General features: G+C 38.5%; 2 protein-coding genes across 2 annotated transcripts; both read right to left on the bottom strand.

The window, feature by feature from the left end:
- Positions 1-3204: 3204 nt before the first annotated feature.
- On the bottom strand, positions 3205-5827 carry gpr61l (G protein-coupled receptor 61-like). Its single transcript, XM_030730212.1, has 2 exons — positions 5603-5827; positions 3205-4962 (listed from the first exon to the last, which is right to left on the bottom strand). The coding sequence occupies exon 2, from the start codon at positions 4908-4910 to the stop codon at positions 3606-3608; it is 1305 nt and encodes a 434-aa protein (XP_030586072.1). The 5' UTR covers positions 4911-4962; positions 5603-5827; the 3' UTR covers positions 3205-3605.
- Positions 5828-6796: 969 nt separating this feature from the next.
- parp3 (poly (ADP-ribose) polymerase family, member 3) lies at positions 6797-12605 on the bottom strand. The gene is made up of 11 exons (XM_030729375.1): positions 12435-12605; positions 11963-12165; positions 11758-11883; positions 11326-11508; positions 10958-11096; positions 9606-9829; positions 9356-9511; positions 9138-9224; positions 8881-9058; positions 8648-8791; positions 6797-8245 (listed from the first exon to the last, which is right to left on the bottom strand). Exons 2-11 carry the CDS (start codon positions 12146-12148, stop codon positions 8070-8072), a joined length of 1599 nt encoding a protein of 532 aa, XP_030585235.1. The 5' UTR covers positions 12149-12165; positions 12435-12605; the 3' UTR covers positions 6797-8069.
- Between the last annotated feature and the right edge of the window lie 1793 nt (positions 12606-14398).

The following is a 14398-nucleotide window of genomic DNA, read 5'->3' as shown; positions in this document are numbered from 1 at the left end:
AGACAGTAAAACTATCCCATTGACTTTTTTTTTTTGTTATTCTTTTGTCTAATGTGAAACTCTGCTTGTGTGTAGTCACTTTTCATCTCAGCATGGCAGCTTGTATACTGTATTTCTGAAGGGTTTTTTTGTCACTTGTGTGTGTGGCGTAAGTCTGTTTTTAACATGTTCTTCGGCAGTGCCATCTTCAAGCTGTCATTAGGAAGTTCCACTTTACCCAGTTCCATCTCCTTTACTTCCAGTACTTTCAGTAATTTTCTTGACTGAGTTAATGAAATGTATCTTTCAATTCATATTCTGGATATGTATCATACAGCTGTGCTTTAAAGAGTCTGTTAGATCTGGCCATTAAACATTCCACAGACAGACAGCAGTCTCACATCCGTATAAAGCTTAATATTCTCATGATTGGATTTACATTTTCAAAAAACCATAACCAGGCACTTTGCTGACATCATTCTTATTATGTGTTAAAAATTAAATCAAGCCCTCTTCTTGTTAGAGATGCCAAAGCAAAAGGATGGGAGAAGAATTGACTGGTATATAGCACACTCTGTTGGCCATGGTTTATCTTGCATTTTCTTCTTTTTAATACATCCCTATTACTTAAACTAGTTATTAAATCAGCTATTCCACTCACACATGCCTAAACAGCTCATTTTCCCACATGCTTAGGGTGCAGCTGTACTGCGGTGGTGTTGGCAGGATCTGATTAGCTGATGATTAATAGCGTGTGGAAACCACAGTGATGAAAAGCCTCTAGAAGACTGTGTTGTGATTGTGTTCACAGTCAGGAGATTCTCTTCTTATTAAACGATGCTTACAGAGTTTTATCTATCTCATATTAGGTTTATAAAATTATCATTTTAATCAAAGTCTTATCATCATCCTAAAATTAGGAGGAAAATCACAGTAAAGCGGCATATACTTGCAATTTAAAAAGTTATCATAAGCACTGCAAAAGTACCCAACCAGCACTAAATTATCAAGTTCACTTTATCCAGATTAGGTTCTGCCAGCGTATGCTTTATGAATCTGGCAAGCAATAAATGTATCCACTGGTTCATATTCCTGCTAACACTGAAAACATAACATTAAATAAAACTAATAGTAATGCCTCAGCCATTTTCATGACTGGATTTTTTTTTTTTTTTTTTCATGCCAGGTGCAAAAAAAGAAAAAAAAATCATCAAAGTGTGCACAAGTCTATATTGTCTTTCATCAGCTTATTCCAGATCAGGCCTTTGAAATGTTGTGTCAAAGTGAGAGTGCTTTCCTTTGCTGCTATTCAGCCACATGAGATAAGACTCAACAGATATCTAAAAATGAGCGCTACTCCTCCATCTATCCCTCAGTTTCCTTTATCTATGCAGGTATGAACCATTCCTGGGTCTTGAACCTCTAGAATTACATTTTCAGATTGAAAGGGTGGAAGATGCACACATAATATGAGCATCAACAAACAGGCACAGAGGCACCAACACCAATAACCCAGTGCTGTTCCATACTCCCTACAGCTTTGTCAGATTTGAGTTCACGGGTCAAAGTGCCATCACACCTTTTTCCCATTTCTGTAAAAGAAATACATTTCAAAGCTGTTTCTATTGCAGCTGTGTGTGTGGTCGTGAGAAATGATATGACGGCGATCCAGACTGTGCACTGTAAGAAAATACCCCATCAAAGTACAATAAAGTACTGGGAGGTAGATTTGACAGTATTTAACTGATAGTGTGTTTACTGTAATTTACAACTACAGTTTCTTACTGTAAAAAAAATTACATTACAGTGCTGCAGTGTTAGCATTACATTTAAAATTGTTCCATGCTGCTCTTAATGTTCTTCATGAAGAGCTTGTTAAAACATGTACACTATAACTGCATGTTCTCTTGATTTTCTTTAACGATGAAAAAATAAATTTCCTGGGAAAGCTGCTGTAATCAGAATTTTACCAACATTCCTCAAGGCCACAACACAAACACTGGAAACATGACAACAAGAAAGGCTAAAGACAGAATAACTGAAATAGCACCATGAAAACAGCTTATGAATAAATAATTTGAACTTAAACGTTTACATTCAAATTAGTCTTTGTGTTTGCCAAGGAAAAATACTGACTTATGAAGTAAAAATGTACAGTAGCCTGCAGTTAATATTATTTTCCTCAAAGACATCAGCATTTACACAATTTCCTGTATTTTTACAGCGATGTGTTACAGTGTGTCCTACTACGAATCTCTTCGTTGTGGTGCGTGAGCGGATGTCATGTCCTAAATTCTGGGTATTATCATAAAATTTGCCTTGTTTGTGTTGAGAAGCAGTCTCATCGTTAATAGAACTGCACATATGAGTAAAAGAAAAAAAAAACAAATCCCTTGTGTTCCCATATGTTGTGCTTCTGTCTCATCAATATCCACCTGGTAAAAAAAAAAAAAAGCTACCGCAGTATTCACCCCAGTATTAAGTATACAGCTACAGTTATGTAAGGGTGGTGCATTATCATCACCACAGCAAGTGAAATGGTGTTAGCTGTTATTTGCTGTAACCACACTATTCTGTCTTTTTACCTGTTTGTGAAAGACTAATACAAACAGGAGAGGCCATAAAAACAGCACTTTGTCACCACTCCCAGAGTATTATCATTGCCCAGTAATGATTTCCATTGTAAATTCACTATCTTCACCTCACCATACATATGCCACTTATTATGGTAGTCCATATTTGCAGTGACTTGTGTTACCTACTTTCAGCCTTTCTTCACATGCTAATGTATCTGTATCTGAACTTCTAGATCTTTTCAATGTGAACTCCAATCAGGATCTGATTCTAAAATATACATCCAGCCAAAAGGTCGCTGCTGCTGCTGAGTGAGTCACTCGCAGCCACTCAATTTCTATGACGACAGAGGCAGGTGATGATCCATCAGCATATCTGTTTGCACAGAGGAACTCAAAAGTATTACCTATCAGATTCACAGGACATCTGAATACACTAAGTATTGGCACTCTGATGAGATAAATTGGTCATGTGTGACAAACACAGGCTCCTTTATCTTAAATAGAAAGGATCACAGCTTGACAACATTTACATTTAGCACTTTCAAAATGACAACACAATCAATACTCAGAAATAATGTTATGATAAACATTATCTTGTTACTGACAGAAAAGGGGGAATTCATAAGGAATATATATCACTCATGACCTTGCAGTTGCATACCAGATTTACATTTATAAACATATAGAAAATGTATACAAACACTGTTAAAACTGGGCCAATTACAAAGTGAAAAGTAAATTTACACCATTTCAATACTTCAGTATAAATAGGAAAGCCTATCATAATTAAAAGCTAAAATATGCTAAAGATTATATGTGTACTTCAAAACATTTTTTTCAACACTACTTTAAAACAATACTATAATGTCCATATGTATATTAAAAGGATTATTGTAACTGTTTCCTCTGTTTATAGTAGCCATTAGATTTTGTCCTCTGTTTTTGCCCAGCATGGACAGGGATATATTGATTAAAACACAATGTCTTTCAAAAAGAAACGACAGTGACTGCATATTAGCACTGTAGTCCAAAACATCTACTTATCAGTGTCTAAGCATGTTCCTCGGGTATTTGTCCGGGTATCTTGTTTACTTGGTCTACAGTGTGGTTAGTGGATGGCTGAGGACTGGAGTTGGCACAGTTGGAGCGAGTTTCAGCTGCATTAGTCGTTCTTTGGATGAACTGCAGGAAGTTTTCCTGAAACGAACCCTCTTGGCTGGATGCCCCAAGTTCCGCAGGCTGTGTAAGGCAGCAACGTCTAAACTTTACCAGCTCCTCTCTGATCTGTCTGTTCAACAGGCCGTAGAAGAATGGGTTGACAGCAAAGGAGGAGTAAGCCAGCCAGGTGACGGCTTCTTCTAAGTCCCCAGGACTCTGCATGGAACCGGTCAGAGACATTTGCAGGTGGAAGATGAAGTAGGGCAACCAGCAAACCAGGAACTGGCCTACAATGAATACCAAAGTCATTGCAGCTTTGCCTCCACTGAATGCCCTCTCTGGAGACAGTCTTTGTGGCAGAGTGCGGGTGGTAGTGATTATGGTGGTCTGGCTGTTGATGGAGTCAGAGCGATCCTTGGCAGGGCTTGAATTTGCCCATGTTGGTACTGCAGGGGCTTGCTGCAGGGCTGCAGAACGAGCCACCTTGTACACAGCACAGTAAACAGCAAAGATGACCACTGCTGGAGCCAGGAAACAAACCACACTGAAGAGCACAGCAAATACTCCTCTTAGGCGACTGTGGGTTGCATGAAGAGAGCAGTGAGCTGCTGCAATAGAGCTCTGAGGTCCATAAGCTGGCCATCCAAACAGTGTGACAACAGCTAAGAGGACTGACTTAACCCAGATTAGTAGCATGACACCAATAGCGAGATTGATGGTCATCTTGACTTCATAACGCATTGGGTGTACAATGTAAAAGTAACGTTCTACACTGATGGCTGTGATGGTGAGAATGGAAAGACAAATAAGAAAAACATTAAGAAAGATGTAAACCTGACATTCCAGAACGGTGAACACAATAGTTCCAAAGAATGGTGAGCTGGATATGATCCCCAAAGGCATCAGGAGGATGGCACACAGCAGGTCAACTGCACAAAGGTGACACACAAACGCGAACCTCTTAAGGTGCGGAGCACGAGCAATGGCCACCATCACACCAGTGTTGGCCAACAAAGCAATGAGGTTGAGGGTAACCATGCAGAACAACCCAAAAAGATCTTTGATCTGTGACTGGGAGCTTGTGACAACACCCACTTCAGCAGGAACGGTAGGATTGAGTTCCCACTGGGCAGTGGTAAGATTCAGAACAGAATAATTTGCCACAGTGGCTATCATGGACTTGGTCTTGTCGTCCATTATTCAATGACAGCTTCCTCCATTTGTATCTCAGATTTCTTCATATGTGGATCTGTGTTGAAAGGAAATAATGAACATCTATGAACATCTTAAAAGCAGTTTAGATTTTTTTTATAAGGTTTAGTCAGTGTACTACACTGCTGTTAGATGGAAGCGTTGTGACGACCCTAAGTAACCCTCTCCTTCAATAGTCTGAGTCATTTGCAACCAGAATTATTTTAACAGCTATTTCTAAGTGGTTTTGCAGACTGACTGATTTAGAACCAACTGCAAATTCAATTAAATCAATGGTAAATTAATTTTTTTGTCAGGAAGACATTACTGATTTCTCTTTTTTATTTGCAAAATGTTGATTGATTAAAAATAAATGATGTTATGTAGTAGTTATAATCCCAACTGTGACTGGACAAAAGCTAATGTGCACATGAGATTATGATGTCACACTGACAAAATGAAGTGTGACATCATAAACCCACTGATATCGTAAAATAGAGACAAGTACAAGTTTAGACCTGTTGCATGAACACACTACCTGATAGTGATAAATAGTGATTACGGCAGTGCCCTTTTAAGCATTTCTCCACCTTTATTTCTTATATTGTTGGGAAAATATACTTATTGACTCCATTTTTTGTATGCTAAATATAGAAACACATACAGCATTGAAAAAAGATCATACTAACATAACTTACCCATGCCCCACCCTCTGTTTCTATGGCATAGTTAAATCCAAATAGGTTAACCAGGTGTCAGTGCTGACAAAGCTTAAATCCCACATATTGTTTACGTAGTCTGGGCTTTTTTTCTTAATTCTATGTAAAAACAAAAGTTTTTAAGAATAGACTTCCAGTTATCAGAAAGGTATATTCCCAGTTCTATGATGGTTATGCTTCATCTCTTCTCTCACCCCTCCTCTACTAACATCCTCACTGCTGTTTGGTGCTGTGTACGGCGGTGACTGTCACACATTGTATTGTGTGAGTGATGTTTTTTTTTTTTAACCCTTTCAAACAGACACACACTCCACTGTCTCCCTCCAGTGCGCAGTCTCCCCTGGGTCCTAACAGCCACCAGCTCAAAGATGAAATCAGCGTTTAACCTCTCACAACGAACTTTGTCCTAACTCACATTTACACTACATCTGTTTCATTTTTATATCCACTTTACCTATAATCTACTGTTTCTATATATACTCCTAAAAGTACTATGTGGCAAAAATAAAGTAGCCCCAGTAGAATATTTTCCATTTATTGGGTCTTAGGTCATCTACTCCAAAAGTATTAATCCATTTTGAATCATATGCTTCATAGAGCTGGAACATAGTTTGAGCTAAACTGTGTTTAAATGCTAAAAAGAAAGAAAAAATCTGATAAGCAGTGTTTGAGCTAGTGTCTTGCAAAATGAAGGGAGTAGCTCAGTTTCTGTTATTTTCCTTACAAAATCTAAACCCCTTTTCATAATAAATTACATACAGTGCTTAACAAATGTATTAGACCATCCGTCATAAAAACATGTTTAAACTAATAATTACATTGCTATTTATTAGGCAAATAACAAACCGAATTGGCATTTTTATACCCAAATTTGAGCCGGCACACTGGACTTCTCTGAGAAGTCAGAAATTAATCAAAGATAACCATTGAGCGCTGAAACAAATTTTTCTGTTCAGGAATGCAAGGAAATAACTAATTTGGGATCTTAATCTTCAGTAATGTGCTTTACAATTTTTTTTCTGCCTTTCTGTAAAATAGTAAATTTGAAAATTCATGGACAACAACAATAATTATATTTTAGCAATAAAAATATTATTTTGATTACGAGCTTGGTCATACTGGTGGATTAACCATTACAGAAACATAAAAAATTATTTTGGTAATTACCAACTCTGTTAATTTAGGGCAGCTGTTGGATAAACTTTACACTGAGTGGTGGTCTAATAAACATAAGCATTTCTCCATTTCTCTGGAATATTTTCAGACAGTTCTTTTCTCCCAAAACACATTATTATAGCATTTAATCAATGTAAATCCATGACTGTTTAGCCACAGACAATGCTCAGTGTTACAGTAAGGTTAATCCAAATACCTACATCTAAATGGCTTACCCATCAGCAATAATAGTTAATAGTGAGGGATTTCTAAAAAGCATAGGCAATATGAAACACATGATTAACACCACAAATATTTACCTAGTAAACATTTCTGGGCGCTCTGAGGTTTATTTTAATTATTTACCTGTTTCCAATCACAGTCAAGTTTAACATTTAGTGCATTACTCTTATGGCATCACTGTAAACAAATACAACAATGAAAAAGGTCTGACAAGCTCTATGGTAGTGCAAAACAAACAAAACAGCTTCAAAAGGACACAAGAAAAGTTGCCGGGGCACTTCAGTATATTCTATGTCCATGTTATGTCATAGTGCAAAATGTATTATATTTTGCAGCATTTTTTTCTAAAATGAAGTTTCGTTACCAACATCATATGGTTGTATATGGAATTAACCAAGAAGGCATACTGTAAAGCATGGTTCTCAGAAGAGCCCTTGAAAGATCTTCAATATTAGTTAAAACTTGCAATTTAAACTTCCGTAAATAGGACTATGCATAGGTACCGTTTTTGCTTTTGTTCCACTGCATTATCACTACTCAAAATGCATATTTAAGTGCACATTCAAGATATTTACTTCTTCAAGCACAGGCCTGTTTACATCATTGTCAGTTAGCCTAAATAATGAATATACAATATACAATTCAGTTGTCCTCAAACTTCAGCTGAAAAAGAAAATTCATCCACGACTTGTCAGCAAAAAAAAGGTGTGAATTTAGCTCATTTCTTTTTTTTCCCCCCCTTAAAAAAAGCAATTCAAGTCAGTTACACTAATGTAATTCCAAAGCAAACATGTGCATCTCCCTCATGGTAAAGTCTTTACATTGTTTTAGTGTGCGTAATAACAGTGCAAACTACACAAACGTAAGTGTAAGGCACAGAAGTCATTTATGCATATTAAAACGAACATATCCACATTCACTTTAATAAGACCACAACCTTCTTAGATAAGAAAACAGCATATCAAAGGACTGTAGGAAGCCCATTACCAAGAAGCAAAGAGAAAATTTCAATTTAAATGGGCCTGCATTTTTTCTTCTTTGGTTTGAATTAGCCGTGCATGTTCAGCTCCAGCAGGTAGCGAAGGCGGCACTGGCTCTCTTTGTAGATGAGATATTCACTGTTGCTGAAGCTGCTATCTGAAAACTGGGGCTGCCTTATCGGTCTACCCTGAGGCACAGCAACCTTGTTATCCTCCAGGGTGATGAAGATATCCTCGGAGGGATCTGAAATCAAAGACTCACAGAGTGTCATAATGAACTAGACTCAAGTGGCATTCATATCGCACTTTTTTTAGATTTAAGTGCACTACATGCCATACTTATCTGTTTCCACACACAGGATTTTATTATTAGCTCGGCTGGTTTTTTGTTGAGCAATTGTCATAAGTATTGGTGTCTCAAATGTTTATATTTTTATTAATTCTGGGGAAACTACCATAATCTTGTATATGAATAGCATGTTTCTTTTATGCAGTGCAAATTAAACTTCATCAAAATTCCCAGAGAATTTTAGGGACCAAAGATATGTGGCTTTCGCAACACAATGATAGTTAACTTTTGATATGCTACATTACTTTATAAAAGGTATTATTTTACTGTATAAATAAAACTGAAAAAGTACTGCACCTGGTTCAACATGGCCTCGTGCCACCACACTATCATACCCCGCTGGAGGATTCCTCAAGGAGGAATCATCTCTGGTAATGGTATGCTCTTTGCCGAGGGCAACCTCACTGAGAAACATCACTCCGGTATTTTTGCAAGGGCGCACTAAAAATGGACAACAGAAAGTGTAAAATACAACATTATGATTTCAATAAGAACCAAAATCTGTTACCGTCTTGCCTCCACAGCCTTACCGTAGCCCGCAGACTTGCAGTTCTCAGAGGCAAAATAGATGCCACAACCAACGCGGCCTCCTGAATGGGGCATTATCCTCAGACCACTCTTCAGGATAGCTGCAACCACTGCTATGTTTGTACCATGCCACAGCAGACGCCGATTCTCCAGATTATCGTTCTCACTAAAGCGCTTCCCCTGCAATGTACAACATGTTTTAGGTCACAGGATGCCAGTCTTTGGTGTTCCATTTAACAAAACTGCCTGCAGTGCCTACCTCTGTCTCCCGATTGACTTCCCAAACATTGAGAATTTTTGGTTTGTAATAGTCATCTGAAGTCGCTTTCAGGTATTTTTCTATGATCTTCAAATGCAAAAAACACAAACAAGCATATAAAACAACTAATAATGCACATATTACAGCATGAATAGTAGATCTAAGTTACAGTCCATGGCCTTTGTATTTGCAGGCTCTTATCAGTTAGGAGACAGCACCTTAAACATTTCTGTATTCTTTTCCATCAGAGTCAGCCTGCATTTGAGAGAATTGTAGTCTTGGTCTAGACGGTGAGGAACCACCTCTATCATCTCTTCCTGAGCCTTCTCAGTCTCAGACTTCAGAGTCTGGGCAAGCTCAATGTCAGCAAGCACCTTTATAGAACACATAATAGGGAAACGGACTTTAGGAGTGAGAACATGTCAGAGAAACTGAGCTTATTCTAATATATGATCTATGAAATCTTACCAAAAGCATCTCCTTTTTCTTCTCCACAATCTCTTTGTCATTAATGGTAGGTGGTCTGTTCCTGCCAAAGTTATGAGGGATTGCGGTGTAGAACTTTGAGGAAAGTTCTTCTAGATGTCCTCTTCCACTTTTTTGATTCATAGCAGCTTCAATCTCCTCCAAAACTTCAAAGCCTTTTGCAATCTGGGCCTTGCTGAGCTTGCCCAAAGGCATCTTTTTGATGTCTGCATAATAACCACACACACACAAAAAAAAAAAAAAACTAAATTCCCAAGCACGCTTCCATGACTTTTTTGCTCAGAAAATCTTAAACAATTTTAAATGTTAAACAAAAATTTAAGGCAGGGGCATTTTCACATAATTAGACAAGTAACAGATGATCCATCCAACCATCTTCTTCTGCTTATCTTTTTTTCAGGGTCGCAGCTGCCATAGGGCGAGAGGCAGGATACACCCTGGACAGGTCGCTAGCCTGTCACAAGGCTGACAGAGAGACACATAACCATTCACACTCACATCCACATGGGTAATTTAGAATCACCAATTAACCTAACCCCACTAAGTGCATCTCTTTGGACTGTGGGAAGAAGCCAGAGTACCTGTAGAGAACCAGAGACCTTCTTGCTGTGAGGCAACAGTGCTAACCACCACCCCAAATAACCCATCAATGTATTGTAATTCCAGTGGTCATCAAAGAAACTCCTTTGGGCTTTGGTGCTAAGCTTTAGTAAATGTTAGCCCTAACAGGACACGCTTGCGAACCGCACACCTTTTCAGACCAAATCAGATGGGTACTATAAAGTCTTCATGGTAAACAATTTATGGTTGTGCAGTGGGTTAAGCAGAATAACATGTGAAGCCAGAAGTCAGCATTGAGAGCTGCGAAGCACATGCAGAAGCACAAAGAGGGCATTGCTGCAGCAAGAAGCCCATGTAGTTTCAAGTCTTGGATTATTTTTTACTGTTTTACTTATTTAATTTTGCCTTTTCTAGATTGCTGCCTACTGCAGGTTTAATATAACAACAACTGTGCTGGCAAAGCCCAGAACACTGATCACATATGTGCAAAATGCTCAGATAAGGACAGATATGCAGATGTAGACTTTACCCTTTGTTTGCAACAATGTTTAACCATTTATAAGTCACATTCTTTTTTGTTTCTGACAATTCTTAGTAATAAAACAAGTTAAGCTTAATAAAAAGGAGTACTTTTAAACTCTGCACCCAGTTTATTTTCACAGGCCCTCCAGCCCAACGGACAAATTACACAGCTGTCATATTAAACACAATGAGTGCTTGCAGACTGATTGGATCTTTTGTGTGAAATTGTTTGGCGAAGGAGACACACCCACCTAGGTTCATACATTCCATCGCCTCCTTGAACATGTCATTGCTGAAAATGAGCTGGATGAGGTTCTGTGTAGCTTCATCAAGGGTGCAAGGTAGGACGTTCTTTGTAACCTGGACTGGCTTGCCATCAACACAGTCCACCTGCAATGTCCAAGAGTACACTCAGGGCTAAAGCTGATACAGAGTATCAAAGGTCTTAAATATTAGAAACGCAGTTGAAGAGTTTGGGGGTTTTTTTCCCAGAGACTTTACTTCCCACACTACAGTGAAGTCTGTAATTAATACTGGTAAATATTAGTTTTAAGGATTTGAGGTTTCATAGCCACACTCAATGCTCCTTGTTCTAATGACACCGATATTTCAAAATTACCTTGACCTCAGCATCTTGCTCTCCATCCACCTCTATCAAGGTGTACTTCCCAGGGTGAGAGACAAAATTTGCCCGGTCGCTCCAGTTGTTCTTTGTCTTGTCCTTAAACTTTTTCTCAAAGTCCTTGACAGCATTTTCAGCCTTATCAAAGGGTGGGCTGAGTTTATTTTGTCCCGCTTCCCCCTGGAATGAGGCAATAAGGGGCAAACTGATTTATGTGAGAACAGGAAGCTCAAGCTGCACAAGTCAATGGTGATGGTAATGTGTTGTTATTCTTTACTGCACACACTGCAATAACCATGTAAGGTCAAAAATCAATTACAGCGGGGGTGGGGGTCAAGCCCTTTAGAAAAATGGAAAGATACAGCGTGTGAATGTGGGTGTGCCTAAAATACCCAAAACAAAATGCATAAATAAATAGAACAAACTTACCACTCTGCCCCATCTGTTCCATGAGTAGTACTTCTTGTTTGCTCTGATAACTTGTATGACATAAAACTTATTGTTGTTATGTCCGATATTTGTCTGATTGAGCATGCAGTCGTAATCCTCATAAACCTGGTGAAGACATTACAGAACATTTATCAAAATCAGCTTCCTGCTTCTGCAGTAAGAAATGCCACTGCTGGTGTCCTACCTCTCCACAGGATGACAGTGAACAGTGTTCATCCACCTTCTTCTTGCCTTTTACTTGTGGCCCTGCAGCCAGAAGGGCCTCTTTTGCAGAAGTAAAGGCATCCTTGGCCTTTGGTGTTTCGGGCTCCTCCTTTACCTTCTTCCCACCTGCCTTGGCAGCAGAAGCAGCTCGTCTCTTTGGTGCCATGGTCCTGACTGAGTAACCTGCACACAAACTTGTCACTTGGTCTCTGAGCATAATGGCCGGACAAGTTCAGACATGCCTGCACTGCTCCTAGAGCCATCTCTGGCTGTTCATCAAAACAAGCAGCCATTACCAAGTAATTACTGGCTATCTGCCACAAATAAAAAAATAATGCCCTATACAGCAACAGTAGTTTTGAAGTGTTTTGGAGCAGCGCAGCCACTGAACCTCCGCCCCTTCTTATTTATCCTAAAAAAACGACCAGAATTTCCTTCTGTCCAGGGCTCACCTTGTAGCGATTAGTGGTGTTAACAGCAGACCGAGTAAGGCACTAATCCTCCCCGAAGCAAACCACCGGCTGCGAGCGGGTTCCTCTGATTTTTTCTGGTAAGTTTGCAGTCACTTTACAATATGCGGAAGTGCTGGAGCTCTCCTCCTCTGCTGGATTCAGTGCTTAAATTACAGTGAGCTCACAGCTATGCCGCCACCTAGCTAGCTGACTCCGGTATGTGCTTTTGGGTCCTTGAGACAGAGGTGGAATAACGAGACCCAGAGCAAATTAATTCCGTGATTACAGAGGTTTAGTCCCCCCCCGAAAATGGACAAAAATCCTGTCCACGATTAACATGTATTAGCACAACTATGCGTTTCTTTTTTTGTAATTTTTTGGAAAATATGTTTTTATAAATTTGGAAGCGTTAGAGGAAAAATAAACCTCATACTTGTGCATGAAGTTTAAAAAATCTTTTTGTTAATTACATTTAGTTATGAGTGGATACGCAATTTTAAAAGAACTTGCTCTCTACAATATCATATTCACAGCTCCGAAAGAAAAAAAGAAAAAGAAAAACTCTACCCTCGCAAAAATTGAAAAATTACCCTTTTTTTTTTTAATTAAGGAGATTTAGAACTGGGCACAAATCTCCCTATAACTGATGATCTTTAAAAATTATTCCAGTTATTTTTACTTTATGTTATCTTAAAGCCCAGAACACTGATCACATATGTGCAAAATGCTCAGATAAGGACAGATATGCAGATGTAGACTTTACCCTTTGTTTGTAACAGTGTTTAACCATTTAAAAGTCACATTCTTTTTTGTTTCCAACAATTCTTAGTAATAAAACAAGTTAAGCTTAATAAAAAGGAGCACTTTTAAACTCTGCACCCAGCCCAACAGACAAATTACACAGCTGTCATATTAAACACAATGAGTGCTTGCAGACTGATTGGATCTTTTGTGTGAAATTGTTTGGCGAAGGAGACACACCCACCTAGGTTCATACATTCCATCGCCTCCTTGAACATGTCATTGCTGAAAATGAGCTGGATGAGGTTCTGTGTAGCTTCATCAAGGGTGCAAGGTAGGACGTTCTTTGTAACCTGGACTGGCTTGCCATCAACACAGTCCACCTGCAATGTCCAAGAGTACACTCAGGGCTAAAGCTGATACAGAGTATCAAAGGTCTTAAATATTAGAAACGCAGTTGAAGAGTTTGGGGTTTTTTTCCCCAGAGACTTTACTTCCCACACTACAGTGAAGTCTGTAATTAATACTGGTAAGTATTAGTTTTAAGGATTTGAGGTTTCATAGCCACACTCAATGCTCCTTATTCTAATGACACCGATAATTTTTTTTCCCAAAAATCGAAAAATTACAGATTTTGTTTTTTTGGTTTTTTTTCTGTTTTTGTTTTTTTAATTAAGGAGATTTAGAACTGGGCACAAATCTTCCTGTAACTGATGAGAAAAAATAATTTAATAATCTTTCAAAATTATTCCAGTTATTTTTACTTTATGTTATCTTATATAGAGTGCTGTGAAAAATATCTGCCCCCTTCCTGATTTTTTTTTTTTGCATATTTGTCATTTAAATGTTTCAGATCAAACAAATAATATTAATATTAATATTAGACAAAGATAAACCAAGTAAATACAGAATGCAGTTTTTAAATGATTTCATTATTTAAGGGGAAACTGCTGTCCAAACCTACGTACCTGCCCTGTGTGAAAAAAGAATTGGCCCCTAAACCTGATAACTGGTTGTGCCACCATTAGCAGCAAGAACTGCAATCAGATATTTGTGATAACTGGCAAAGACTCTTTCACATCACTGTGGAGAAAAATGCAGAGTTGTTATAATTCAGCCACACTGGAGGGTTTTCCAGCATGCCAGCTGCCTGTTTAAGGTCATACCAAAGCATCTCATTCAGATTTAAGTCCAGACTTTGACTAAGCCAAAACCTGGCCAGA

The sequence above is a fragment of the Archocentrus centrarchus genome, chromosome 5 (assembly GCF_007364275.1).
Source record: "Archocentrus centrarchus isolate MPI-CPG fArcCen1 chromosome 5, fArcCen1, whole genome shotgun sequence".
NCBI lineage: Eukaryota > Metazoa > Chordata > Actinopteri > Cichliformes > Cichlidae > Archocentrus > Archocentrus centrarchus.
The sequence above is the reverse complement of the archived record's forward strand: the minus strand, read 5'-3'. Positions and strand labels throughout refer to the sequence as shown.